This window comes from Hemibagrus wyckioides, linkage group LG19 (genome assembly GCF_019097595.1).
Source record: "Hemibagrus wyckioides isolate EC202008001 linkage group LG19, SWU_Hwy_1.0, whole genome shotgun sequence".
NCBI lineage: Eukaryota > Metazoa > Chordata > Actinopteri > Siluriformes > Bagridae > Hemibagrus > Hemibagrus wyckioides.
This window is the reverse complement of record NC_080728.1, coordinates 8,670,039-8,697,470: the sequence shown is the minus strand read 5'-3', so window position 1 is coordinate 8,697,470 and position 27,432 is coordinate 8,670,039. Positions and strand designations below refer to the sequence as shown.

The 27,432-nt window shown below is 37.5% G+C and overlaps 1 protein-coding gene across 1 annotated transcript in view; it reads right to left on the bottom strand.

Moving 5' to 3' along the window:
* The window catches only part of LOC131370204 (proton myo-inositol cotransporter-like), a 49,025-nt gene that overhangs the window by 19,993 nt on the left and 1,600 nt on the right, over positions 1 to 27,432 (bottom strand). Inside the window, exons 2-4 of the mRNA XM_058417397.1 lie at positions 23,330 to 23,489; positions 21,539 to 21,747; positions 3,937 to 4,045 (exon numbers count right to left, since the gene is read on the bottom strand). Coding sequence (XP_058273380.1) covers positions 3,937 to 4,045; positions 21,539 to 21,747; positions 23,330 to 23,489 — 478 coding nt within the window. The remainder of the gene's footprint in view (positions 1 to 3,936; positions 4,046 to 21,538; positions 21,748 to 23,329; positions 23,490 to 27,432) is intronic.

Here is a 27,432-nt window from a genome sequence, read left to right as displayed (position 1 = left end):
GCTAAATAACATTAAGAAATCAGTATTTGGTGGAATAACCCTGATTTGCATGCGTTTTGGCTCCATGCTCTCCACCAGTTTTTCACATTGCTGTTAGGTAACTTTATACCACTCTTTTTGCAAAAAAAGCAAACAGCTCAGGGGTTGTTCCACAGAATCTCCAACTAACTAAAGATGATGAAAATATAATAAGCTTTACAACCATGAATGTTAGATGATGCATCTTGCTTAAGTGTAAGGAAAAGTTTCCCACAACCAAATTTGGATAAAGGATGTTATGTATTATTTGATATTACTTTATTTCTTTAAAGTTTTATACCATATGTCAGCATTTTGTCTTATGTAGAAAAGTTCAGTTTCTTTCTTTGTATAGACCTGACAAGTTAAGACTATGATAAATGATTATCCAACACAAACATGAAGACAGACTTATGATTTATAAGTGATACAGTGCAACAGGGAGGGTTCTTTATGGGGTGGGTGTATAGGGAAAAAGAAAATATATGTACTTTGCAGTGAATGAATGCATTAATATATCCATATGTATTTTGTACAACTTGAAAAACAAACAAAAAATACTTACAAAGTAAAATTTCTTGCTTACAAAGGTCCAGTGGTGCTGATGGGTGACAGATGGCATTAGCATTAGGTATGATTCTGATCAGTAGGGCTTAAACTGAGGGTTAGGGGCCAACACTGAGCCAACACTGCCCCAATTATACAGCTGCAACAATTATGCTAAATGACAAAATAGATTGTCTCTGAACAGTAAGAGGAAGGCATCCATAGGAACAGCAGCCTGTTTTGTCCCAAGCATTTCATTCAGACTTTGTATCCTTGCTATAGTTTCATTAATAATATTAATTAGTAAAACCAGCAACTAGAAAATAATACTGCGAACTGGAGTATGAACATACAACTTGCATAAGACCTTCACAAAGTACATGATTGGGACACAGCTAGAGTCTCATAACAATGATAAATACAGAGAAGGCCACTGCAAACAATTAGCTCACAGGGTTGTTGAGCCAATATGCTGATGGTGGCCTGAGGTGGCAATAAGCGTGTTCTACTGAGCAGAAGAAGACAATAAATAAGCAATCATGGAATAGAGCTTAAGGTTTAGCAGGGGATTATGGGACAGGAGTGTGCTTGTCAGAGTCTGATTAGAGAGAACATTACCATAGTCTAATTACACTGGTACTCTGTTTTCACCTATGTGCTAAAGAGGGATAAAGAAAGACCACTGAGACGGTCTGTGGACTCAGCAGAGCCACATTATTACTGTGGCTATAGGTCATTTTTAATGTCCACATTTTAGCATTGGTTAATTGGGGCCTGCTGGATGGGCAAGGGCTTAAGAACAAATGTCAGCCAGTTGTCAATGAGAGACAGAGAGAGAGAGAGAGAGAGAGAGAGAGATGGTGAAGAAAATCATGAAAGAGATAGGAAAAAGAGATAGGAAAAAGGGAAATAAACAAGGAAAGAAAAGAGAGAGATAAGTAGACAGAGGTAGAGGATAAGAGAGAAAGAGAAAGAAAGAAAAAAGACGGGAAAGACGAGTGTGCTGCTCTGCATCAGTAATGCTTATAATGATATGCAGTGTTCTTTGAATTAAATGTCTTATGCACAAAGGTGGAGTAGGTTCTCCTGCTCAAGGCTTTTATATGTGTGTGCATGTTTAAATATGGGAAGAGAAAGGAAGTGAGACAGAGAGAGAGAGAGAGACGGAGAGAAAGAGCGAGGGAGAAATGAGTGGAAATGAGGAGATAACGAGCAACATACTGAATTAGTTCTGTGCTAGAGGAAATGCTTATCTTTAGATAACATTTATAGCTTCCACACAGAGGATAAAAACTGTCAATGTCTAGATAAGCCTCATCCCTTACATGTCTCTAAGTGACATCCACAAAAGCCCCTGAGAGCTGTGCTTTATGAGACAGGCTGATGGAGGGATCTCTTGGACAGCTGAGCCTGACAGATGACGAAGTGACGAGCTGTTTGTGTGTGAGAATTTGACATGTTACATCATTCAGAGAGCAAGACCAGCCAAAGACCCTTGGATAAAAACCATAAATCCACTGATGCTGATATGTTTTCAGTGCTATTATGTTGTACTGAATAAAGTGTGTGTGTGTGTGTGTGTCTTGGACAGAGTGAGAGAGTCTGAGTTCGAAAAGTAAAACTTAACAGTGTTGTGTGTGTACGTTTGTTCCAGTAGACTGACTAACTGATGCTACATACATTGAGAGAAAAATCATGTATTTTTTCAGACCTGTCTGCAAAGCCCTCTCACTTTCCAAAATAAGAGCCGAGGCAAAGTAAACACACTCGTACGCGTGCACACACACACATTCATTTCTCCTTTTGCTAGTGACATCAGTGGTTGCCTAGCAACGGCACATATTCCACGATTGTGTAAAGCTTTTTTTGAGAAGTTCATTGCAGAAGGTGGAACAGAAGAAATGACAGGAATAAATAGAGATTATAAAAATGAAACAATGAGCAACACTTTATTGGCCTACAGTGTTAAAAGGGGTTATCGTGTTAAATGTCTCCACCTATATTTACTGGGTGTGACCATCTTATGTATACTATTGTGCACTGGTTTCCAGTAGGAAACAAGCTTTTAACATCATGATATCATGACAGCTTTTGGAGTAACCTAGTTGGTAAAGTGAAAAAAAGTCCCCAGAAATTCCATCTTTAAATTATGGGCTTGAAGAAATAAGTAAACAAGGTACCTGTGTGTGTCTGTGTGTGTGTGTGTGTTTGTAGGCTATTCTGTTTGGTTGTTTGCAATGCTAGTCAAATAGCTTTTGAAGGCAGGCAGTTTTTGGCCATGTCAACAATGAAAATTACCAGGCTCATAAAGAACAGAAGTCTGCTTGGCAAGAAAATAACCTTGAATAACTACATCCAGGGCAAGTCTACGTGGCCAATCTTCTCTCCTATCAATATATGTCTTTAGCTATTTCTATATCATCTTACTCGCTTTCCTCCATTGAGTTTCATGAAAACATAGCTTACTAATACTCCATTTGAACTTTTCCACAAGGCTGTTAATTATGCCACCAGGCAGTGACCTCTTTCAGCCTGGTTACCATTTCATCACCCAGCCTACTTTTCCAGCCTGGTGACCACCATATCATCTGGTTACCATTTCATTGTCTCCTCTTCCAGCCTGGTCACCATTTCATCATCCAATTTCCTCTTCCAGTCCGGTCACATAATCTACTTTTCCAGCCTGGTGACCACCATATGATCCAATCTCCGATTACAGCCTGATCACCACCCCATCATCCAGTCTCCACTTTCTGCTTGATCACCATCCCATCATGTAATCTCCTCATTCAGCATGGTCACTATCTCATCATCCAACCACCCCATTATGCAAACTCCTCTTCCACCTTCATCAACATGCTGTTATCCAACTTCCTCTTCCAGTCTCATTACCTACCTGTTATCCAACAACCTCTTCCAGCATGATCATCCCATAATTGAATGGTGTATCAGCATGTTCGCTATCTGATGGCTTGTTCCTCCATTCAGTCTTCTCTAAAGAACTATTTCCAATCTGTCCATCCATTCTCATGTTTTGCCCACTATCACTCCATTTATCATTTACTACCACTACTCACCAAGTACCCATCCATCAACCTGCAGTCTTGCTCACTATCTTTCTTTCCCCCCTCCTCTACTTGCCTGCTCACTATTCTTCTATTTTTCCACCATTTGTAACATTTCACAGGCTATTCCATGCACAGTGTCTCCCTCCCACTCTAACAATGCTATTATAGTTTTTATTGTTTTTATTAATCTACACAGGTGGTTTGATTTGTGTTGAAGTACCATACAAAAGGGAAAAAAAATATATCATTATTAGTAATATTGTTGTGCATTGAAAGATGTGTGATAGAGAGGAATAATGCCTACATCACTGTGTTGATGCCAGAGAGCTGCTGGAACATGTGGAGTCCACAACCCACAATGAGAGCACGCCGGGCAGGAGGATAGGTCACCATACGCCACAGCACTGGGCCCTCTGCAAGGAAAATGACATATAAATGACCTTTACATGACATCCTCTCCATATATACAGCTCTGGAAAAAAATAAGAGACCACTGCAAAATAATCAGTTTCTTATGTTTTTTCTTACAGGTGCATGTATTGGTGAGATGAACAGTTTTGTTTCATTTTTTGTGAACTGCTGACAATATTTCTCCTAAATCCAAAATATAACTATTGTTATTTAGAGTGTATATTTAAAGGAAATGACAACACATCAAAATAACCCAAGATCATGCAGTATTTGCAGAACTTTAATAACTCAAATAAAACTAAATGGAAATAATTTGTAAACAAATTGTGTTTAATGCTTTGGCTAAATAACATTAAGAAATCAGTATTTGGTGGAATAACCCTGATTTGCATGTGTTTTGGCTCCATGCTCTACACCAGTCACATTGCTGTTGGGGAACTTTATACCACTCTTTTTGCAGAAAAGCAAACAGCTCATATAAACGGCAACATATATATATATATATATATATATATATATATATATATATATATATATATATATATATATATATATATATATATATAAATATATATATATATATATATATATATATATATATATATATATTATAAAATGCATATATGCATTATGAAATGTTTGCATGTTTGTACTCTTTTATAATTGTGTGGTGCTCAAGCTCCAGCTGCATATTGTGCTGCTTATAATTCTAAAATGAATACAAAGTTCAACAGTGCATTCTCTCTGTGGCTTCAGCGTGAAGGCAGTCTTAATTAACAGAAAGGGACTTGATTGACAGCCCTGAATATATTGTCCTCTCAAATGTTTTTTCAAATGTTTGCCACACTGCATTTACTGCTTTTCTGATAAGGCTGCTTTCACAGTTTCCTTTACCAATCTAACGGCTTAGGAAATCTTTATTCATTCCGATTTACCACATTCAACTCCAGTTATATGATATGTTCTGATTCTTTTTTTCTGAACCATTTCGTTAAGTTGTATGGTTTGCCCAAATGTGTAGACTGCTCATGTCACCAGCTATGGCAACAAACAGAGTAGTGTTTTTGCATATTTCTTACACAAAATGCTTTTAGATTCTTATGCAAAATATGTAACTTAAGTGAATAATTCAGAGGTAGAGTTCAATTTTGTGCTTTGGATTGCCTCATAAACAATTTAGCTTGAATTTTGACTAATAAATTCCTTCAGGATTTTCTTTTAGAGGACAGAATTCGTGGCTCCATCATTTATGGCAAGTCACCCAGACCTTGATGCAACAAAGCATCCCCACATCATCAGACTACAACCACCATGTTTGAATGTTGGTATAATGTTTTTATTGTTGAATGCTGTAGCAGTTTCAGTGTTACAGAACCCATGTCTTCCAAAAACATATCAGTGCACAGAACACTATACTAAAAGATTTGTTTTTCATCAAGGGTTTTTGCTATTTGTGAATAAACCTTGTGCACATGGATCCATACTCTGTGTTTCTGAGTCCTCCTTTACATCAGATTGAATGAGCCTAGTTAGGATTCATTTAACTCACTGACTCATCTGATTTGCTAAATGAGAGTGGAGCCAGTCTTGGTCATGAATGAAAGGGTTCACTGATTCAAGAGGCAAGTACTAGAGGTCTCATTTATCAAAGCAGGCATAAAAGAAGTACAAAATTTATTCGTAAGACCTGCCTGAATACACAAGAATATTGGTATTTATCACGTGTGTATAGATATGCATATGACTTCAATCATTTTGCATACATAAAAGACACAATTCACATATGCTATAAACTCAAACAAATAAACATACAATGTGAACCTAGATAAAATCTGTTTGATAATAATGAAGTAGGTTCTAGGATTCAATTTTGAGGTTTGCAAAACAGCAGCAAACAAAACATAAAGAATGACTTGTTTGAAACCTCCTGCTGTTACAACAGGACCCAGGTTTGATGTGTAGTTGCCAGCAGGTTAAATCTACAAGTCCAAACTCCAGCCTGTTGTTGGCTATGGTAAAAAAACATGCTCTTAAATTGCACTGAATCCACATCTGAAGTTCAAGATAATCACTCAGTCAACCAAGGAAGCAAAACAGGGATATTGCCACATTTACACCACTTCTTCATTATGTCATGTCAAAGTTATAAACATGTTTTGACATTGAAACATCTTCCAGCAATCATCAGGGCAGAAAACCTTGGCATTGTTTTCACCACTGACATGGTCTAGTAGAATATCTAGATATCTAGTAGAAAAATTTGAATATGGCTTTATTTTTCATTGCAATATTATTGTTGAGAGAAACTGAGAAACTGAAATTCTGTTGAATTTTACTGTTTTAATAAACATATAAATGTGGATACATTAGTTATAAATGTATCCAGTTACATGTAAGTTCAAAAATATATTCTTACCCATCCATCCATTTTCTCTACTGCTCATCCTGCACAGGGTGGTGGGGAACATGAAGTTTATCCCGGGAGACTCAGGGCACAAAACAGAGGACACATTTTCCCCTTCACAACCACAACCACAGACTTACACTCCAATTCACACACTACATATTTAAAGATGCCAATCAGCCTACAATGGATAGAGAAACTGGAGTACCTGGAAGAAATTCCAAACAAATGAGTAGATGCAAATATGAGTTGGAAACTCATATGCTCATATCCAGAGTGACTTACTTTTGTCTTTTTTTATACAACTGAGCAGTTGGGGGTTAAGGGCTCAGTTAAGCTACTTGGTGAGCCTGGGATTTCCTATCAGTAGTCCAAAGCCTTAACCACTGAGCTACCACTTCCCCATCCATTTTGTATATGTAACTCTTTCAGTCCTTCCATGATCGAATTTGATCCATGCATCTATCCATTCTTTATCCATCCACCCATCCATCCTCACAATCCCAAGCCATAAAATGAAGCAGGGATAGCAGAAAGGCACAGGTTAATACAGAGGAAAATATATCATCTATGATGTTTCATCAGTGCACTGTGATGTTGCCAGAGGAAGCTGCTCATATGTCACATGGTGAATGATCACTGCCTGGTCCCTTGAGACAAGTACTACAGACCCTAACTCAATTTCAGATACAAACACAGATTCATGGAGTGCTGTGAACCAGGCCACCAGTGAAAAGACTCTTATAATAAAGAGCTAACTTCATTCTCTCAGACGGACAATCTCTACTTCCTAACAGCTGCTCAAGCATGTGCATTGTCCCTTATGTTAATTATTAATCCAGTCAAAGCAGACCTTCTCTCTAATTTAGTTTTTGCTAATTCCACCCACCAATTAAATATACTCTATCATACAAAGACTACCAATCCAGGTGGGAGAAGGCTGCTACGTGGTCCCTCCCACTGCTGCCCATTCTATGTCTTGGGGCAGAGTAACACACTTTTTACCAGGTTTTATATTTTGCAATATTACAATAAATTATTTTAACAGTGTTTCACATGTTAACATATATTAATCCCCAGCAGGTTCTGTTTGATGTTTCTAATTTTTTCTTAAAATCCGGTTCACAATCTAACTAGTCTTCCTTAGCTGGTGTTCAGTCACTTCTGGGTTTTGTGGTGTCATTAGCTACCTTTTCTGCCAAAGTGTTTTTGTTCTTGTCATTATTATCCGTTGTTTTATTGCATGGAGCTAAAGTGATCCATGCAAAAGATAGAAAATGCTACTAATGAAATGTTCCCTTCTTTGCATTAATATCAATTTATCCAATTACACTGCAGAATTAGCTGACATCAGTTATTTCAGCTATGAAACCAGTTTAAATGAGATGAGGCTTTAAAGCCCATTTAAAGAATTTTATTTTCATTATGTACAAGTCAGTTTATTCAATGCTTTATCCTGATAGTGTTGTGATGGATCTGGAAATTTTCTTGGGAACCCTGGGCAGAGGCACATACACTCTAAAGTCCATTGAGCACGGAACAAAAACAAACCAAAAAAAAAACAGCTCACCGAATTTACTTAACTCAAATGCGTACATGGGGTCCATGCAATTGAACTGAATATTATTAGCACAATTAGTTTTCGTACAGCCAACATTATTTGATCATGCATTTCCAATGCTCTGAATAAATTCAAACACAGAGTTCGCACCAGAGCTGAGAATTGAACCCACAGACTCATTACCACTGCACTGTTCTACCATGTATTCTTTAACTGCCTAAATGTAATATAGTTATGCTGTAGTTACAGTGAGTGCCAAAATCCTTGTGAGATTTCACCATGTAATTGGTTTATATTAATACTATGTGAACTGATCACACTCACTCTACATTGTTCCAGTAAATACAAACTTGTTTAAATGAGGGTATAATTTACAAAGCAATGAAATACATAATAATTTTGCTTAATTTTGCAGTCTTAGAATACTATGTTCACACACATTTGTATTGCCTTGTTATTCTGATGTGAGTGGAACTCAGAGAACCCCCAAGCAAACCTCTACAAACAGGAAGAATTTTTTTGTTCAAATATATAACAGCAATCTTTCAAACTGTCATTATACCAGTGATTACACTAGTGACAGTATCTGGAATTAATACATGCAAAAATAACAAGCTACTGGGTTTTCAATGCACATATACTGTAGCCCCACCTAGGGCAGCATTATTATAAGCATCACATTATCTCTCAAACTAATTGCAAGATGCCACCACTACATAATGTATATTCATTTTTTATACAGAGCACTGGACCAGGATATAGAGTCATGGAGGTGGCTCAAACAGAAATGAAATAAAATGAATATGCCGCTAATTAGACTATTATTTCTCATATGGTGATGAAGCTCCAGCTGGACTGTCTCCCATGCCAGTCTGCACATTATTGAGTCTGGCTCAGACTTTTAGAGCTTGGCTCTGTGTTTTTTGGTCTCCACAGATGTGCCAGAGCAGCTGGATAGTTATGCAAAGGGCACTAAGGGCCACTGGTTGCTAGGATCCTAAAGCAAGGTCTGACCAGACAGATGGACCCAGGAGAGGTATGTCTTTTGCTCTCTCTTTTTCACTCTGTCCTATCTCCTGTCTGGCAGCATAGCTCCTCACAGACTATCAAAAATGGCAGTCATGAATAATGTCCAGCTTTTATCTTGCTGTCATGCATGTATAATTAATCACAGTATATGGTAAATAGGGTATAAAACCATAGGAAAGACACCTCATAGGGGTTTCTGTATCTCCTCACAACTGTTGCAGCTTGAAAAGGAAACAGCTAAGCGAAAATTTACATTTACATTTAGCTTTTTTATGCCTTCCTTTTATCACTGAGTGAGTTTATGCACAGCATAAACTGTGTAATGTGACGACTACTTCAAAAGCTGAGAAAAAAAACCATAGTCACAGTGTCAACTAGTTTTACAGCCTTTGCATCAGTCATGAGGAGACCCGTACATACAAGAATAGGCAAAAAGACTGAAGTGCAGAGATAGTAGGCTGACAATAAAGCAAAAAAAGCAAAAGTATATTGTCACTTGACGGCACTCTTTGCCCCTGCAAAGAAACACTTCAAATGTCCTAAAGAAGAAAAAGAGATACAGAGAAAATCAACTAAAGGCCATCAGAAGATGATAGAAAGAATGAAGGCATGGCTTGAGGAGACATGACAAGCAAATAGCATACTAACAGTATACTGATACACTTTGAAATAATATAGTTGGCAGCAATTTTGTTTGCTGTGTTTGCTCTTCTGAGATAAAGAGGGTAGCATAAATAAATCTGTTCATTTATTTCGCCAAATATGAATGCTGCATAACATACGTCATATCATATCCTTGTCTGAAAAGGCAATTCGGTTCTGACTAAAAAAATATAGTTATAAATGTAAGCTTTTCATGATTTATGTTTTTTTAACAGGTATATTATAAACCTTGATATATTTTCATATGAAAAGTCTAATTATTTATGTATGTCCTGTATAACTGATATACTGATTAAGTACAGTGAGGGAAAAAAATATTTGATCCCCTGCTGATTTTGTACGTTTGCCCACTGACAAAGAAATGATCAGTCTGTAATTTTAATGGTAGGTGTATTTGAACAGTGAGAGACAGAATAACAACAAAAAAAATCCAGAAAAACGCATTTCAGAAAAGTTCTACATTGATTTTCATTTTAATGAGTGAAATAAGTATTTGATCCCCTATCAATCAGAAAGATTTCTGGCTCCCAGGTGTCTTTTATACAGGTAAGGAGCTGAGATTACAGTAGGAGCACTCTCGGGGAGTGCTCTTAATCTCAGCTCGTTAACTGTATGAAAGACACCCTGTCCACAGAAGGAAGCAATCAATCAGATTCCAAACTCTCCATCATGGCCAAGACCAAAGAGCTGTCCATGGATGTCAGGGACAAGATTGTAGACCTACACAAGGCTGGAATAAGCTACAAGACCATCGCCAAGCAGCTTGGTGAGAAGGTGACAACAGTTGGTGCGATTATTCCCAAATGGAAGAAACACAAAAGGACTGTCAATCTTCCTCGGTCTGGGGCTCCATGCAAGATCTCACTTCATGGAGTTTCAATGATCATGAGAACGGTGAGGAATCAGCCCAGAATTACACTGGAGGATTTTGTCAATGATCTCAAGGCAGCTGGGACCATAGTCACCAAGAAAACAATTGGTAACACACTATGCCATGAAAGACTGAAATCCAGTAGCACCCGCAAGGTCCCGATGCTAAAGAAAGCACATGTACAGGCTCATCTGAAGTTTGCCAGTGAACATCTGAATGATTCAGAGGAGAACTGGGTGAAAGTGTTGTGGTCAAATGGGACCAAAATCCAGCTCTTTGGCATCAACTCAACTCGCCGTGTTTGGAGGAGGAGGAATGCTGCCTATGACTCCAAGTACACCATCCCCAGGTGACAGGACAACTGCACCGTATCGAAGGGACGATGGACGGGGCCACGTACCGTTAAATCTTGGATGAGAACCTCCTTCTCTCAGCCAGGGCATTGAAAATGGTTCGTGGCTGGATATTCCAGCCTGACAATGACCCAAAACACACGGCCAAGGCAACAAAGGAGTGGTTCAAACAGAAGCACATTAAGGTCCTGTAGTGGCCTAGCCAGTCTCCAGACCTTAATCCCATAGAAAATCTGTGGAGGGAGCTGAAGGGTCAGCCACAAAACCTTAATGACTTGGAGAGGATCTGCAAAGAGGAGTGGGCCCAAATTCCTTGAGATGTGAGATGTGAGCAAACCTGGTGGCCAACTACAAGAAATGTCTGACGTCTGTGATTGCCAACAAGGGTTTGCCACTAAGTACTAAGTCATGTTTTGCAAAGGGGTCAAATACTTATTTCACTCAATAAAATGCAAATCAATGTATAACTTTTTTAAAATGTGTTTTTCTGGATTTTTTTGTTGTTATTCTGTCTCTCACTGTTCAGATAAACCTACCATTAAAATTACAGACTGATCATTTCTTTGTCAGTGGGCAAACGTACAAAATCAGCAGGGGATCAAATCATTTTTTCCCTCACTGTATATATATATATATATATAGCTATCCATAGGCTACTACGTACATATGATGAGGTCATTGGCAAACCGGGAAAGCTTTGTTAATGTTTTTATCTCAATTGCATTCCACCTTTTAAGCAACAGAAGGCATTAAAATGACAAATTGTTCCTTAAGCTTCATGAATGCCTAATGGACCTATTACCTATCCACTTGTTATCTGCGTTGCTTTACAGCCCCATAACAGACAGAATATATTCATATGCATGTTTCCCTCCCAAAAGCATCTCTGTCAGTCAGCTAGCTCTAAGGCAAGTCAGGCTTTTTAATTATAATCCAGCCCTCTTTTATTTGCTGAAATTTTGGAAGGTTCAGCTGAAAGTGCAGCAGCCTGGATTGTGCTGCTCTACTATGGCATTCATTCCTTATTACAAACCTGCAGGGTGAAAGCAGAGCTCTCACTCTTTTGCTCCTTCCATTATTTAGCATAGGAATATGAAATGATTTCATTTTTGAAGACACGTGCACAGATGCACACTCTGTCATCTTCCCTCTCTTATGCACATGGAGCTGTCTCTACCTATCATAATCTGATCATCTGATCTGTGAAGCTCAAGACTGAAGATGCAGCCATCTGCTCCTGCTTATGTCTTGCTTTGTCATATTGCTGCATTTGTAAACAGTGAAAGACACATGGTGTGGCTCTGCATTTGGATTCTCAGAGAAGCATCAGGTGCAATATAGAACTTATACAACAACATGTTGGAAAAAGTCTTCAGGCTGCACATATTAATGACACAGACAGAGATATGAACCTCAAGCAACAAAGACTGCAGTCTAACTGTAACCTTAACTTCTGTGTTCTGAATCATGTTATTTTTCTCATTTTCCAAAAGGAACCTAGACATTTTCAAGATCATAAGGGCTATTATCAGAAAAAATGCTGTAGTTTTGCAAAAGACCTTTTGCAGGTTTTCTAGACTAGACGATCAGATAGTACAGATCAAAATTGATATATGCTATATGGCTCTATAATCACAGAGAGATTTTTCTTGCCACAGTCACAGGATCTAAAGCTACATCTGGGATTCTATAACGTTGCTTTGTGACAATGTTCCTCAATTGTGACAATGATTATAACCATAGCTATGAGAACGCATAGTAAACGTATGTTTTGCATTTATATTTACAGTACTGTTTAAATCCCTTCATCTTAGTGAAGCATTATGACACATGTACAAGAAGAAAGCCATTCAAACAAAAAAATTACAGTTCCACTATATCATGTGCTATATCAACTGTCTGCATGCACAAGCGCAAGTACAGTATAGTAGCATAACACTTCTTTGACAAAGCAGGTCATCAATTTTTGGTTTGGAAAAAAATAAATTATATGCTAGAATATATATATATATTTCAAGCTGTTAGATATAGAGGCTGGAAGCCATTTCGGGTAGAAAACAAAACACAATTACAACCTACTCATGCTATGAATAGAAAGTCAATATACATTGAAGAGTTCATGTCTGCATTCCCAGACAGCATATGATACCTTAGCTAGTATGCGTAAATAGTTACACTGCTGTATTGATATAACAGTTGGTATAGTAATGTCTGAGCCTATAATTTTTCCCATGATATTGAAAGTATATTATGTAAATTCAGCTCTCTATGCTCTAAGGTTCAAACATGATGGTGTATATTAAAAGTTTTAAAAATCTTCTAGTTCAAGTTGATTTTACTGTCATCTCTGTATTACTTGTTGACATTGTAAGAAAAATGTTTCAACTGGATGATGTGTATGACAAGAGCAAAATATTCAATAAAGACAATGCATACTAACTAGATAGGACAACGGAACAAAGGAATAATTCTAGCATATTTTAAAATGATTTGGTTATAAATATCCATTTTAATTATCTGTGCCATTCAAGTTCACTTTTCTGTCAGTCAAAATGATTTCATTATACCTTGCCTCAGGCAAGCTTATGGCATGCAATGAAAGATCCTCTGTTGCCATGAGATGAATGATAACTTACAATTGTACAAGTATCTACACCCCAACATCTCCCAGTTTTATTTGCAGTACATAAGGTAGCACCGTATTTACTCACTATGGGCTTAAGCACAGATTCTGTATAACTGGTTGGTCGTAAATGTTCTAATCTGTCTGGGTGAAAATTGTTTGGTTGTTTATTTCTACCTAAAGAAATGAAAGTGTCTGTATTGATGTGGTGGAGTGATGCAACAAATAGTGTTGAGTCTGACGGTTAAATCCAATAACACAGTGGCATTTGTTAAATCTGCTCCAAAACTGTGCTCTGGTTACCACCTACTGAGACTCTCTCTATAGCACAGACACCTAAAATGGTATTTTCCTGACTTCTTGAAAAATGTATTTTTAGAAAGACTGTTGCATTTCTTACAATCTAGTTTTGTGGAGATAGTCTATTCATTTCAACATAAACAACCTATCAACTAAACTCAGCTGACCAAATTATTCTAGACATCTAGATAGAAAGACAGTTAGAATAAAGCATCATCTACAAAATCACATGAGAAATCCAACTGCACTGATGTTCACATAAGTAAACAGAGTACGAGATGCACCATACACCAACACTGCTATTTTGTATCTTACTATTACTATATTTTGTATAGTTGCTTAATGTTATTCTCACAAAGAGAGTGACTTAATACATATTCTCTATTTTTCATATCTCCAAGCATGGCCAAAAGTCTGTAGACACCTGACACCTATGTGTTCCTTCCACAAACTGTTGAAACAAAGCTAAAAGCACCCAATTGTTTCTGATGTCTTTGATTGCTATAACATTACAATTTCCATTTCTTAAACTAAGGAGTCAAGCCCAAACCTGTTCCAGTTGGATAATGCTCCCGTGCACAACATGATCCAAGAAGACATGATTTGTCAAGTTTGGAGTGGAAGAAATTCTGTTCTGAACCAGACTGAACACCTTTACATTGCCAGATATTGGTGGCTGATCCCTCTAATGTTCCTGTAAGTGAATGACTACAGATCCCCGCAGCCACCTTCCAAAATCTAATGGAAAACCTTCAGAGAAGAGTGAAGCTAAATAGAACATCAAAGAGGAATAAATCTGGAATGAGTTGTTCAAGAAGCACCTATGGGTGTGAAAGTCAGGTAGAAACCTTTAGCCATACAGCGTACTTTCTTTTTTTTTCTTTCATTGTGACATATTCTTTTCTTTCTAAATCTCAGCCAGGGTGGCAAAATTACGAAGGAGTCCCTCATGAATCTTTTCTTGAGCTGTCATCTCTGTGAGCACCCTAATGAATGGTTATGAGTGATCAAAAACCCAAGAGTATTTCAATAACAACATTGCCACCCTTCCAGATGTCGTATATATGAGCATGTGTGTGTTCTTAAAGCCAGTGAGTTCAAAGAGGAATTTTTAATTAACTGTCTTGTGTACCTGGCACAGAGCAGTTTGTTCTACCTTTAATCCCCAGAATTGCTCATTTGGGTTTTGCTCATTTGCCCCTGCAAGTGATTACTACAATATAGAGACAACTGGGAAGATTTTGATTAGATTAGATTAGATTTCAAAGGGAGCAGTCATTCTGGCATCCTTTTCTAGGCCTCTGTTGGATGCAAGTGAGTGGAATTGGAGAAATCCAGGCCAAATGTCCAGGAAGTATTGGTAAGATTTCAGAAATATGAGCCAGCTGTGTCCATCAAAGCTTAATGATGGTGCTGAGTGGACGTCAAACGGCTCCACCTAACTCCCTCTGCCTGAAAATACCACTATCTGCCTGCATTAAACTTTCATCTGCATGGTGAAAGATCCTCTGTATCATGCTTTAATTCCCCACTAATGAGAGGTCATGAGGGAAGTGGTGAATAGGATTTATTATGTTTGACTAATGTCCTGTCATATAATCAGCTAAACAGGACATTGTAATTGAAGCATCATGGAAAAGAAATACTTACAGATGTCAAAAACACCACTGAAGACAAGATAATTCATTAAAAGTCAGTTGAAGAAAATGACTTTTATATCTGGGGAGGTGGCATAAAACTGAGGTGGGACAGACAAAGAGACAGAGAAAATGATCCTTTTAAAGTGGATTAACTGAAATGAATTAGACTACAATGCATCATACAATTCAATTACAGTGTGTTCTGTGTACAACTTGCAAATCTTCTGAGAGCCAGACTAATAGTGTCGAGCAAGGAACAAGGAAGTGTTTAGGGTGTTAAAAATGTGTAACACTCTGAGGAACAATTAGTACTTATCAAGCTAGACTGCAAACAGGTGAAAAAATTATAGTGATAAATGAAACACATTTAAGAGAAACAAACAAATACACACACTACACTACACACACACACACAAACACACTCACACGCACAAAATAAATGTCATAATTCCTATATTGAATCTAATGGCACAGTCAGCTGTTTTCATCAGACCATGAGCTGTGAGCTTTATAAAATCCGAAAACTGTGAATTATTAATTCTTGAGCAAATCCATTAATACAGCCTCCATTTCTTCAGCATTCATGCTTCAGTGTGCAAGCTTCAAAGAAGCTGCCTGACCCGTAGCTGGCACATAAATATAAGGACCTGAATTAGATATTGTGTTTATCATCATATAAAAATAGACAGCATCATTAAACCACAAAGAGATCAAAATGCCCATGAAATTAATCACCGCTCAAATGAACATGGTTTATGACCCTGGGAAATCGCTTTTTAATGATATCAGCCAAAAAAAGGTGTAGAGAATGGTGCCGTAATCTGAGGTTGCTTTCTATTTTTACCAAACTAATCTAAGGACATATAAAAAAGCATTGTGTGAATGAACAATTAAGTATGTTTAGTCTTTATTATGTAATAACATTTATTTGAGGTCAAAGAAGCTAAGCAAGGCACCAGCACCTATTAATTCCTTTTACTCCCATGTCTATTTCTCTCTGTTTTCGTTAAGAATTTCACACTGAATGCATGCTGGTTATACTGCACTATGAACCAACAATTTCAGATTACATCTTCTCCACACTTTTTTTTAAACAGATCATAACAATATCTGTTAAAATAATGTTATGTGTATACTTTGTTTGTCTTGAACCTATGATACCAACTTTCACTGCATGCTATACCTGGAGCATGTGGCTATCTGTATGAAGTACACTACCAGTCAAAAGTTTGGACACATCTTCTAATTCCATGGTCTTTCCTGATGTTTATTTCTTTCTGCATTGTAAAACAATGCTGAAGGCGGCCGAAATACACAATAATGTCCTTTGAACAGTTGATATTGAGATATCTGTTGCTACCGATGCTACTGATGCTCTGTAAAGCCTCTAATCTGAGATGCTGTTAATTGGTGATTTCTGAGGCTGGTAACTCTAAATGAACTTCTCCTCTGCAGCAGAGGTAAGTTTTGGTCTTGCTTTCCTGGGATGGTCTTCATGTGAGCCAGTTTCATCATGGTGCTTGATGGGTTTTGCAAATGCACTTGACAATACTGTTCTTGCAAGAACTATTCCAGAACACCTGACCTTCGTGTCTTAAAATACCAACTGACTGTTTTTTGTTGTCATTACATGTGGATTACTTAAGTCCATGTGTGTTATTTCATAGTTTTGAAATCTCCAGTATTGTTCTAGAATGTAGAAAATAAATCCCTAAACAAAAAACACTGAATTAAAAGGTGTGTCCAAACTTTTGACTGGTAGTGTATATTTTTTTTTTAGTGTCAAATTGTCAAATGTATTAAATGTCTCAATTAAGCTTGGCAAAATAAACATATGTCTGGCAGACTGGGAACACTCTTAATGTAGGAAAGAATTTGACATTTTATTACACATGCATTGACATTTGCAGCATATAGCAGACACCTTTTTCCAGAGCAACTTATTTAGGATTCAGAACTACCACATACACTTCTGAAAGCCACAGGTCATTCTGAAGTGAAATAAGTGTCTTAGCCAAAAGTAAAGTAAGCTAGCATTTTTATGTCCCTTAGACTTTATTATTTAGAGTTAGCTTGCAAGATGCGGGAGCGTACAGACCTCAAGAGTTACTGTTGTTAAATCGACTCAAAGTTTGAACTTCTGAGTCAATTAAAAATCAGTGTTATGGTCTGGTGATACACTGACACAGAAACAGTCAAACTAAAGAGAAGGATGGACAAAAATACACCAATACGCATTTTGATGCACAACCTGATATAACCCCAATGATGTGCCATAAATAAACTAGTATACACTGATATCAAAGATGGATTAAGAAATGTGCAGTATTTTGTATTAAGAAATTACTGGAATATTTTTGAGGGATGTGAACAATTAGTTCTCTTTTTAATTACACCTTTAGCTGAATAAACCCCTGAAAACATTAAATGAATGGAATAAAACATTCCAAGGGTACATAGGGGAGCTATAATATAATTACGGGAAGTTGTAGTTTAGTGGTTAGGCTATTGGACTACTGCTCAAAAGTTTATGAAGTCAAATCCCATTACTGCTTGGACCTGGAGCAAGGCCCTTAAACCTCAACTGCTCAGTTTAAAGGAGATAAATGTAAGTTGCTCTGGATAAGGGTGTCTACCAAATGCCATAAATGTAAATAATTGTCTTTCCAAATAATGTCTTCCATTTTTAAAGGTATGTAAATAAGCACATTATTTAAAAAAGAAAATGATATGAATGACACTCAGATTTTTATAGCAATCATTAAATACAAATCACAGAATGGCGTTTTGTATTTCAAATAAATGTTTTAGATTCATTATTCATCACAACACAACATCCAATGTATGCAGAAAAAATAATTATCTGTTACCTGCCTACCTTCCAAAACCTATACACTCAACAAGGATTGGGCAAGCAAACTAGAGGTAACACCCATCTGGGAAACGATTTGGAGCAATTAAAACCAGGACCACAAAAAAAACAGCAACAGCTTCTACACCAAGCGGTGTCACTCATCAATCATTCCAGACATTAAACAATTTGCTGCTTGATTTAAATGACGTATCCTGTGCTCAAGTATCCTGTGCTCAAGAGAACCCATTTGTTCTTGGTAAAATCATCCCCACTGCCTAGCAAACCTAGACCTGTACATATTGCATGCATTTATTTTGGGGTGGGCTTTAGGGAAAACTAAATGGAGGAGCATTTTTTTTCTTTATTATATTTTGTAATGTCAAAATACTTTCTGGATTTTTTGTGTCATTCATTCTTCAGCAACCACTGTATACTGGTCAGAATCTCAGAGGTTTAAAGCCTACAATGAAAACTCTCAAAATCATATGGGAAGGTGGGACACCAGTCCATTGTAAGGCACCATATTTATACACTTATTTGCACTTATGGACAATTTGGTGTAGTCAGATCAGGAGGAAATTTAGGAGGTGGAAGGAAACCAGAGGAAACCCATGTGGAAATAGAGGAACACCATGCAGTCAATAACGTGAGCTCAGGATCGAACCAGGACCTGGGAGTTGTGAGGTAGCAATGCTTTCTGCTGTGCCACTGTGCTGCTCTGTGTGCCAGCCCTATTGTAGTAAAATACTTGGCTAACGCACTTGGCTTATAATGATTAGAAGTCTTCATTTTGTCACATATACTTTGCAATACAGCAAAAATAATTTTCTTTGTGTATACCAGCTTGTTAGAACAGAGTGTTAGCCATGAAACAGTATCCCTGGATCAGAAAGGATTACAGGCCTTGCTCACGGGTGCTGTAGTGGAAGGTTGGCTTTGTTATGGCTTGAACTGCAATCTTCTAATTAGAAACCAAGAGCCTTCAACTGAAATGAAGCTTCTCTGGGTGTGTATATATCAGAATAAAATTTTATGTCACTGAAGTGAATTTCAGGGACAATCTGATTTGGTGGAAGAAAACAAAACTAAGGAAAATTTCTCACTGCAATAAATGGGTTTGACATGTCCGGGCAGTGCTTAGTGGAATGGTGTTTTCTTCTCCACTCTCCTGTTTGAAGGCAATGACCAGTGACATTACACGTCTGAAAGGTGAGGGCTGCAGCATTGCATTTGTGTGTGTGTGAATGTGTGAGTGTGTCTGTGTGAGTGTGACATGGCCCTAAGGCCTCTGGCTTATAGCAGTCCCATCAATTACATGGTCTGAGTGAGAGACCTTAGGTTTCCGCTACCCTAGACAATTTTCTATCCGCTATTAAGAGCAAAGTTTTTGTCTCGCACAAATGGCTTAATTTGACGTCTGTTATGTGACATATGTTGTGAACTAAGTGTGAGGCCTTTGAACAAAATTTAAAAGCAATTTACTGATCTGTTTTATTAGTCCCGATTGTATAGAAAATTTTGCTGTTTCATTATTCAACCAGGCACCATTTAAATCTTTGAAAAAAAAGATCAATTATAATAAAATATTCTCAGAGCTCAAAGGGGGAATAGTTCAAAGAACAAAAGATAGCCCAAGATTTTCACAAAATTGGGCTGTATGGAAGCGTGGCTAGAAGAAAAATACCATGGTTTGATAACCCCATTTTGGCCTCCATTCTGGCCTCACTTGAGAACACCATTACAGTGAAGCATGGTGGTGGTAGCATTATGTGGGAATGTTCTTCATCAGCAAGATCTGGGAAACTGGTAAGGATTTGATGGCAAGATTATGGAGCCAAATACAGAGCAATCCTAGATGAAAATCTGTTCTGATCAGCAAGAGACTTGACACTGGGATGGAGGTTCCCATTCCAGAAAGACCCTAAGCATACTGGCAAAACTAAATTTGAGTAAACCTGGTATTCAGTCCAGTAAAGAATCTAAATCTAAATCCAGATGTACAGAGAATAGTTATGCATCCAACAAGTTTTTTTTTTTAAATAAATCTTTGTGTCATAATTAAATAAAGTATTATTCAGAAACCAGTGTATTGGGAGTAAAGAATCAATTAATACTTGCTGTGCCACATAATTTATCAACCTGCTATTATGTCCAATGTGTTGGCAAGAGCTCGACATACAGTGGCTACAAGATGATAGCAGCTAGGCCTGCCAGCAAGCATCCAGACTATTGACCAATATTTAAACAATCCTGGCACCAAACTGTCCAGAAGCACAGCAAGGCAACCTTGTGGCTGTGAATGCTTAAAGTGCCTTACAATAGCAGTAAGGACAAAAGTGCAGGTACTGCATCAAAGGTCCTCCAGAGGATCACTTCTGCTATAGAGCTCTGTGTCAGGCCTAATGACTCACAGAGCACATCCAATTTCCACAGCTCCTCTTGACCTGCTGTGTGACCTTGCACTGGCTTTGCTCAAAGCTCAGAACACTTCTGCTCAGGATATAGGATCAATCTGTCAGACATGAGTGGCTTTTCTGAGCTCAGCTGATGTTGATTACTGCCTAATGTCTTAGCTCACATACAGGAATGTAATTTTTTCAGCCACAGGACTGACCAACAACAACAACAACAGCAGTAACAATGACTGTAAAAACAACAACTATATTAAGAGGATGACCAAGATCAAGAAGATTTTTTTTATTATATTAGGAATAGAAACAGAGAAATATCAGTACATTAGTCTATTAAAGTATTCTGACATTCAGATGTAATGGAGACTAATTTACTGTTTCTGGATTATATTTTATAATTTGATTAATTATCAAAAGCAAAAAGAAACTGTCTAAAAATATTACTTAACATTTAATACTGTCCCTGAGAGACCTACCAAGATGGATAAATGATAAGGATCTTGTGATAAACTGTAAAACACTAGAATGAGATCAGTTGAGACTAAAATAGATATTTTATGTGCACTGATGCTAAGCCTCAGGTAACATTCACAACATGTACCAGTGACGTGTACTATGCTTATAGAGCCTCCAGTTCTGCCTGAAATTAGCTGGTAAGTGTATTGCCAGCACTTCACTGTGCACTGTTCACTGTTCAGTAAAAGAAAAGAAAAGAATAGGTAAAAAAATAAAGAAAGAAAGAAAATAAACAAGTGTTTGCTTGTGGTATGGTTTAGTATTACTGACCTCCTGCACTGTCTTTCTCTTCTTCCTCGATGCTGCTCTTGATGCTGTCAAACTCCTCGTCAATGTTCTGGTTGCCTCGAATCTGGCTGAGAACACGCCGAGCCTTCTGGGTAAGACCCTTCTGGATGAGCCAACGAGGACTCTCAGGCAAAAAGAGGAATCCTAGGAACTGCACCAGAGCAGGCAAGGTTGACAGACCCAGCATGTATCTGTACCAACAGAGAGAGATATAAATTGCCTGGAAAGATATGCACTACCAAATAAATTAATTATTTCATTCTATTATATCTGTTTTATATCTTAAGATAATCATAGTATTCTATCATTCTGCCTTTTATTGCTAATCCTTCTCAAATCATTTGTATTTACATTCAAAAATAAAATACTGATGGAAATTTTCCTAGCACTCTATGAATGGTGAAGCATGTGGTGTGCCCATGTGCATGCATGTGGTTGCTAATAGATCTGCGTCCAATGGAAAAAACCCAGTTCCAATTTCCAGAACCTTCTAAAGTTTCTGGCACTTGGGTACTCTGGTACTTCCACATTATTACAATACAATCCACAATTGAGGTCTAAGGACATTGATTAAGGGCCTAACAGTGGCATCTATTAGTGGCATCCATCTGGCAGTGTTAAGAATAAAACCTACAATCTTTCAGAAGATTCAGAAGACCTTCTGATCTTAATAATAGTACTATTGTTACTTACTATCTGTACTTTAGTGAACCACTGGCATTATTAAATTGCAGTTGACTAGTTCTTTGGCAGAAGCAGTGTAATTTGGAAGAATCCTATAAGTGCAGTGAATTATTTGTGCTTTCATAATTTCCACATTACGATTCAACAAACAACTCATGCAACAAAAACACTTGTAATTGATGACTCATTCAAAGACCAAGGCTCAACTGAAATGATTTCTGAGAAAGCTCAAAATTGACTATTTATTCAGCCTTTTCTGTGAACATCAACAGTATGTAGAAGAGCAGGGTTATATTTTCATTAAGGGGAGAAGACTGGAATGTTGTACATATACCAAGACTGCCAGAGTACAAGTTGCTTGGCACTGTCACTGGATTCTGCCTCATGTTGAATAAAAGAATGGGACAGATGAATAAATGTACATAATCCCAAAATGCCCCAGGTTTATTTAGTGAACCTCATACACAATATTCAGCATATAATTTATTATGTGACATCCAGTTTATATACATTCTGCTTATAACTGTTTTGGCCTGCAAATGAACATAAAAGAATGGAGTAGCACCCTTTTCACTACAGCATAACTCTTAATTGTGTTTATATTGCACATCACACAACCCTATGCTTTAGAAAGATCTCTTATTGCAAGACTCATTCATTCACCACAAACCCTGACAGCTTCATTTTCGTTATCAGGAAAGCCAGCCGAGTGCCAGGCTCGGAGCACAAGAAGACGAGGTACCTATTAGCCTCTTTCAATTCATAACTCATATTCACTCCCACATATTACAGAAGATTCAACTATACTCTCTATATAATCACTATAATAAATCACCTGAGAGAGACAGCAGCAAACAAAGGGTGTGTATGTTAGAAAGCGTGACAAACAGTGAGTCACAATAGATTGTAGTGAACTAGAAAATACCCCTATTAGCCATTCTCATCACACTAAAACCAAATCCAACATAGTTAGCCCAATGCATTCTAGCCCAAAGTGCCTTGGCCAGAATACTGAGCTAATGAGATTGTACTGTTGAGCAATACAGAACTAGTGAATATGAAAATAATGAATATTTGTGGGCCCCAAACCTCCATCCTCCATGTTGTACATAGCTGAATGCTCCATCGATAAGGCTGGCCACAAACTGGCCTGCTGTGATGAATAGTGTGTTGATGGTGACCAGTTGTCCTCTCATTTGTGGCGGTGAAGACTCAGCAATATATACAGGAACAGTCATGGAGCCAATCCCTACATGAGGGAAAAGATTGAAATGAATGAAAACTATAATGGATGCATGAATTACAGAATACCAATAAAACCCAGCCCGAAATTTATGATACACTAAAGAACTTCTTTAGATGCTTGCTTCTTTCAAGTCGTTATAAATAATCACCCTTAAATAAATCACCCTTAAATATATTTAATGTATATTGTTTAGTTGATCAGAATAATCTTTATTTTTTTACAGTTTTGGGCAGTTTTTATTGTACAGCTAAACAAAAACAAATGGTATACAGTGACTTTAAAACATTTGTGCATAAATGATGGCATCCTAAATGCAACCAAAGTGGTTAGTGATAATAAAACAAGTGATAATATAGACACATCCACTCTCAAGTATTGTTTACCCATAAATCTAAGCATTAGTCACACATATTTCCTAATCAGCAATCAGTTTTCCTCTCTATAATAACCCAGTTACTTACAATCACCAGACAATTTTTCCCTTTCCTGTTTTTTCCACTCTGTAATCACCCAGTGTATAATCACCCGCTGTGTGTCACCCAGTCCCTGATATGTTAATAATATAGGCTTATTTTTGGACACCACTGCCTGTTCCAAGACAAAGGGCAATGGTCAAAGTGATTAGTCGGCCATGTAATGCTGTTTGCTAAAATGTCTGAATTTCTAAATTTCTAAAATGGCATTCTTGGAGCACGGTATGCATAAACCATTAACAAATTAATGCAGCACTAACACAGTTCAGATGAACATAACTGAGCAACAAACCAATGACAGGAGAGAGATTGAGACAAAAAGGACTAGAATACAACAGTTACACATGGAGCTCATGGCCATGGGAACAATGATGCAGAAAGAGAGAGGGAGAGAGAGAGAGAGAGAGAGAGAGAGAGATTTGGATTGGTGTGTTAGACTTCACTTGCCACCTCAGACACCTACACATATTGAGTTAAATATTACAAAATGCTGTTTACAACCAACTTCACATAAATACTCATAGAAATGACACAGAAACAGGAAACTAAAGCTTATCTATTAACAATAACTACCTACCAAATCCCAGGTTTCTATTTTGAGGTAATGAAAGGCTTTATTCAAGAGCAGCCACATAAAAAAAAAAATATTAGGACACACTGAAAAGCCCAGGTGGAATATAAATGTGATTTATCCCAAAATGAAAGCCATCACTTCAAGCACAATGTCAAAGTGTAATTTTGTCTCTTATTAAAGCGGCCACTTCTGAGACGTGTCCTTTGGTTAAAGAGGTGAGAATTGGGTAGACAACCTTTATGAGACAGAGCACAGCTTCTCGTGGCCATCTATAAAGATGTTCAATTTTATTCCGCCATGCACTCATCCATAAATCTTTGGAACACTGAAATTGTGTCATGAACTTGCCAGTGTGCTCCGAACAAACAGGTTTTTGTGACTAAGATAAGAAACTCTTAATGTTTTAATGTTGCCCCTTTAGTGGGAATTAGGGGTTAATCCATTTGGTTTTTAGACAGTACTCATTTAATAAGTGATGTTTTGCAGTATGGACAGTAAATATTTTTTCTGTCAAAACAAATCCTCAATCTGTTTAATAAACTTTGAGCATTTACTTATTTAGCATGCCTTGAAACACATCACTACACATGTACAATATATCAATAGTTATTTATGTATGGTTACAACCCTCCTGTCAATCAAATGGCCCTTAAGACAGCTTTGATGTGACAGGCCAGCCAGTCATGCTCATCCGGAGGCAATTACAGCATGGAGGTGTCATATTGTGCAAAAGATATTTGAGCAAAGAGCTTGGATATGAACAAAAATACACTCATTTGTTTCCCATTGCCTGGGATAAAGATGTAATCCTAGGGCAAAACAAACGTCTACATGATATTTACACGGGAGAACAAACAACATGTGTTTGCAGATTCATATGACAAGGGCCACAGCATCATCGCTTGCTGTAAAGTCTATTAATAGCTGCTGCTCACTGCTTCCTGACGCTCCGGTTGCTCAGTCGACAACGCACCTGTTGCCATGGGAACCCCTCGCTCCCTGCTTACATGAGGTTAATCAATACTCTGCGTCGACGACTCTTATCGGCGTTTCATTAGACTTTTAAAAAGCATGTGCTTCACACAGACAAATCTACTCATCCATAAAAGCTGTGGCTGCTATATACATCATTGTATGATACTGATGATTGATCACACTATTCTGTGGAAATTCTGTTGTGTGTTAAAATCCCAGGACATGAGCAAGTGAAATACTGAAACTAGTCCATCTGGCACCAACATCCATGCCACGGTTAAAGTCATAAAGATCACACCTTTTCTTTATTCTAATTTTTGATGTGAACTTTACTTGAAGGAGCTCTTGATCTGTATCTGCATGATTTTTGCATTGCACATGATTGGATGATTAGATAACTGCATGGATGATGAATGTGCAGGTGTACAGATGTGCCTAATAGTGGATAGTGGATAGTATATACATACACACACATACACACACACACACTTAAAGCACTTTTGTATGTGTAAGGACATGTTCTGGCTTAATAGTAGGAGTCAAAATTGCTTTTAATGACTTCTCCCTGTAGACTCTTGAAGACAGAGAACTTAACCTCTCCACTTACATGCCAAAGGAGACCTAAGAGAACCATTTTTCTACTGTCTACTGTTGAGCAAAGATCTTTCAGAGGTTATAAGGGTCTTTTAATGGGAGAATTTTTCAGACACCACAGTTAATTGTTGGTGGAGCAGAAACTATTATATGTAGTCTAAGAACAGGACTTTGGTATGAAATGAACTCTAGAGAACAAACTTTAAGCATTTTGCCACTATTTTTTTGGTTGAAATCTTCATGCTGAACGATGACAATGGCTAAAGGTCATCTATTCTCATGGCTAAAGTGGCTCTGGTTCACCATGAACTGCTTCACTGGTGTGCTGGCACAAAGGGCAACTCACGAATAATTGGGCTAAACTGCTCAAATTGGAAGCCAGCGATGTCAACGGGAAGGTATGACATTTATTTGCTTGACAAACAGACAGATTTGACCTTTTGGTAACAGAAAACACTAAGCAATTTTTTAATGAGTGCCAATATGTTGATTAAGACAGACTGGCAGAATATGTGGGCAAAATAATTAGTGAGGAATGCTGCACAAATACCTGCCTAATTAGACGTAGATATCAAGGTGATGATTAGGTGTCAGTGCGCAATGTGTAACTCAGTTGGAAAAGGACAAATCATTATACTTTATTAGTGCCATGCTAGTTTATGTCACAAAATTATGTATTGTTTTCCATTGGAAATACAAGTCATTCCACTTAGTTTTTTGTTCTGAACCAGATACTATTCTCTGTTTCTGCAACAGAAGGTGTTCCAAAGCAAACTGTCATCATACATTTAGTATTAACAGATTAAAAAGAGCATATAATTCTACACTCAATTAATGCTTCAGTCTCAATCACATCCACCATTATTCAGGAGATTTAGAACCAAAATGAGTTTATCTCTACTATCTGCCAGGCTCTTAGCTATGGTTTCTAACATTCGGTCTTGACATAAATTGTGCTTGATTAGAGGACTTAAAAATAGATTTTGATGGAAAAGTCACTGCGGGACATACTGTCAATGCCTGTCATGAGATGTGACTAACTAAGTCCTAATTAGCTAATGCAATAAACCAGCAAAAGAAAACAAAATGTGCACTTGAGACTTTCAGTGCAGTGTTTAATGTAAAAGTTGATTGTAACACTGTGCATGTTATAAAAAATATAAAGCCTATTTTTTCTAAATCTAGGTAATATTATGGTGAATGTTGTTTTGATGCTATGGAGTCAATACAGATGGAAATGCATTCATATCATTAAGGCAACACAGCAGAATATTGCTGCGTTTAATGATTTCACTTGGCCACTGCAGGTCTTCAATAATGCTTTCTGTTC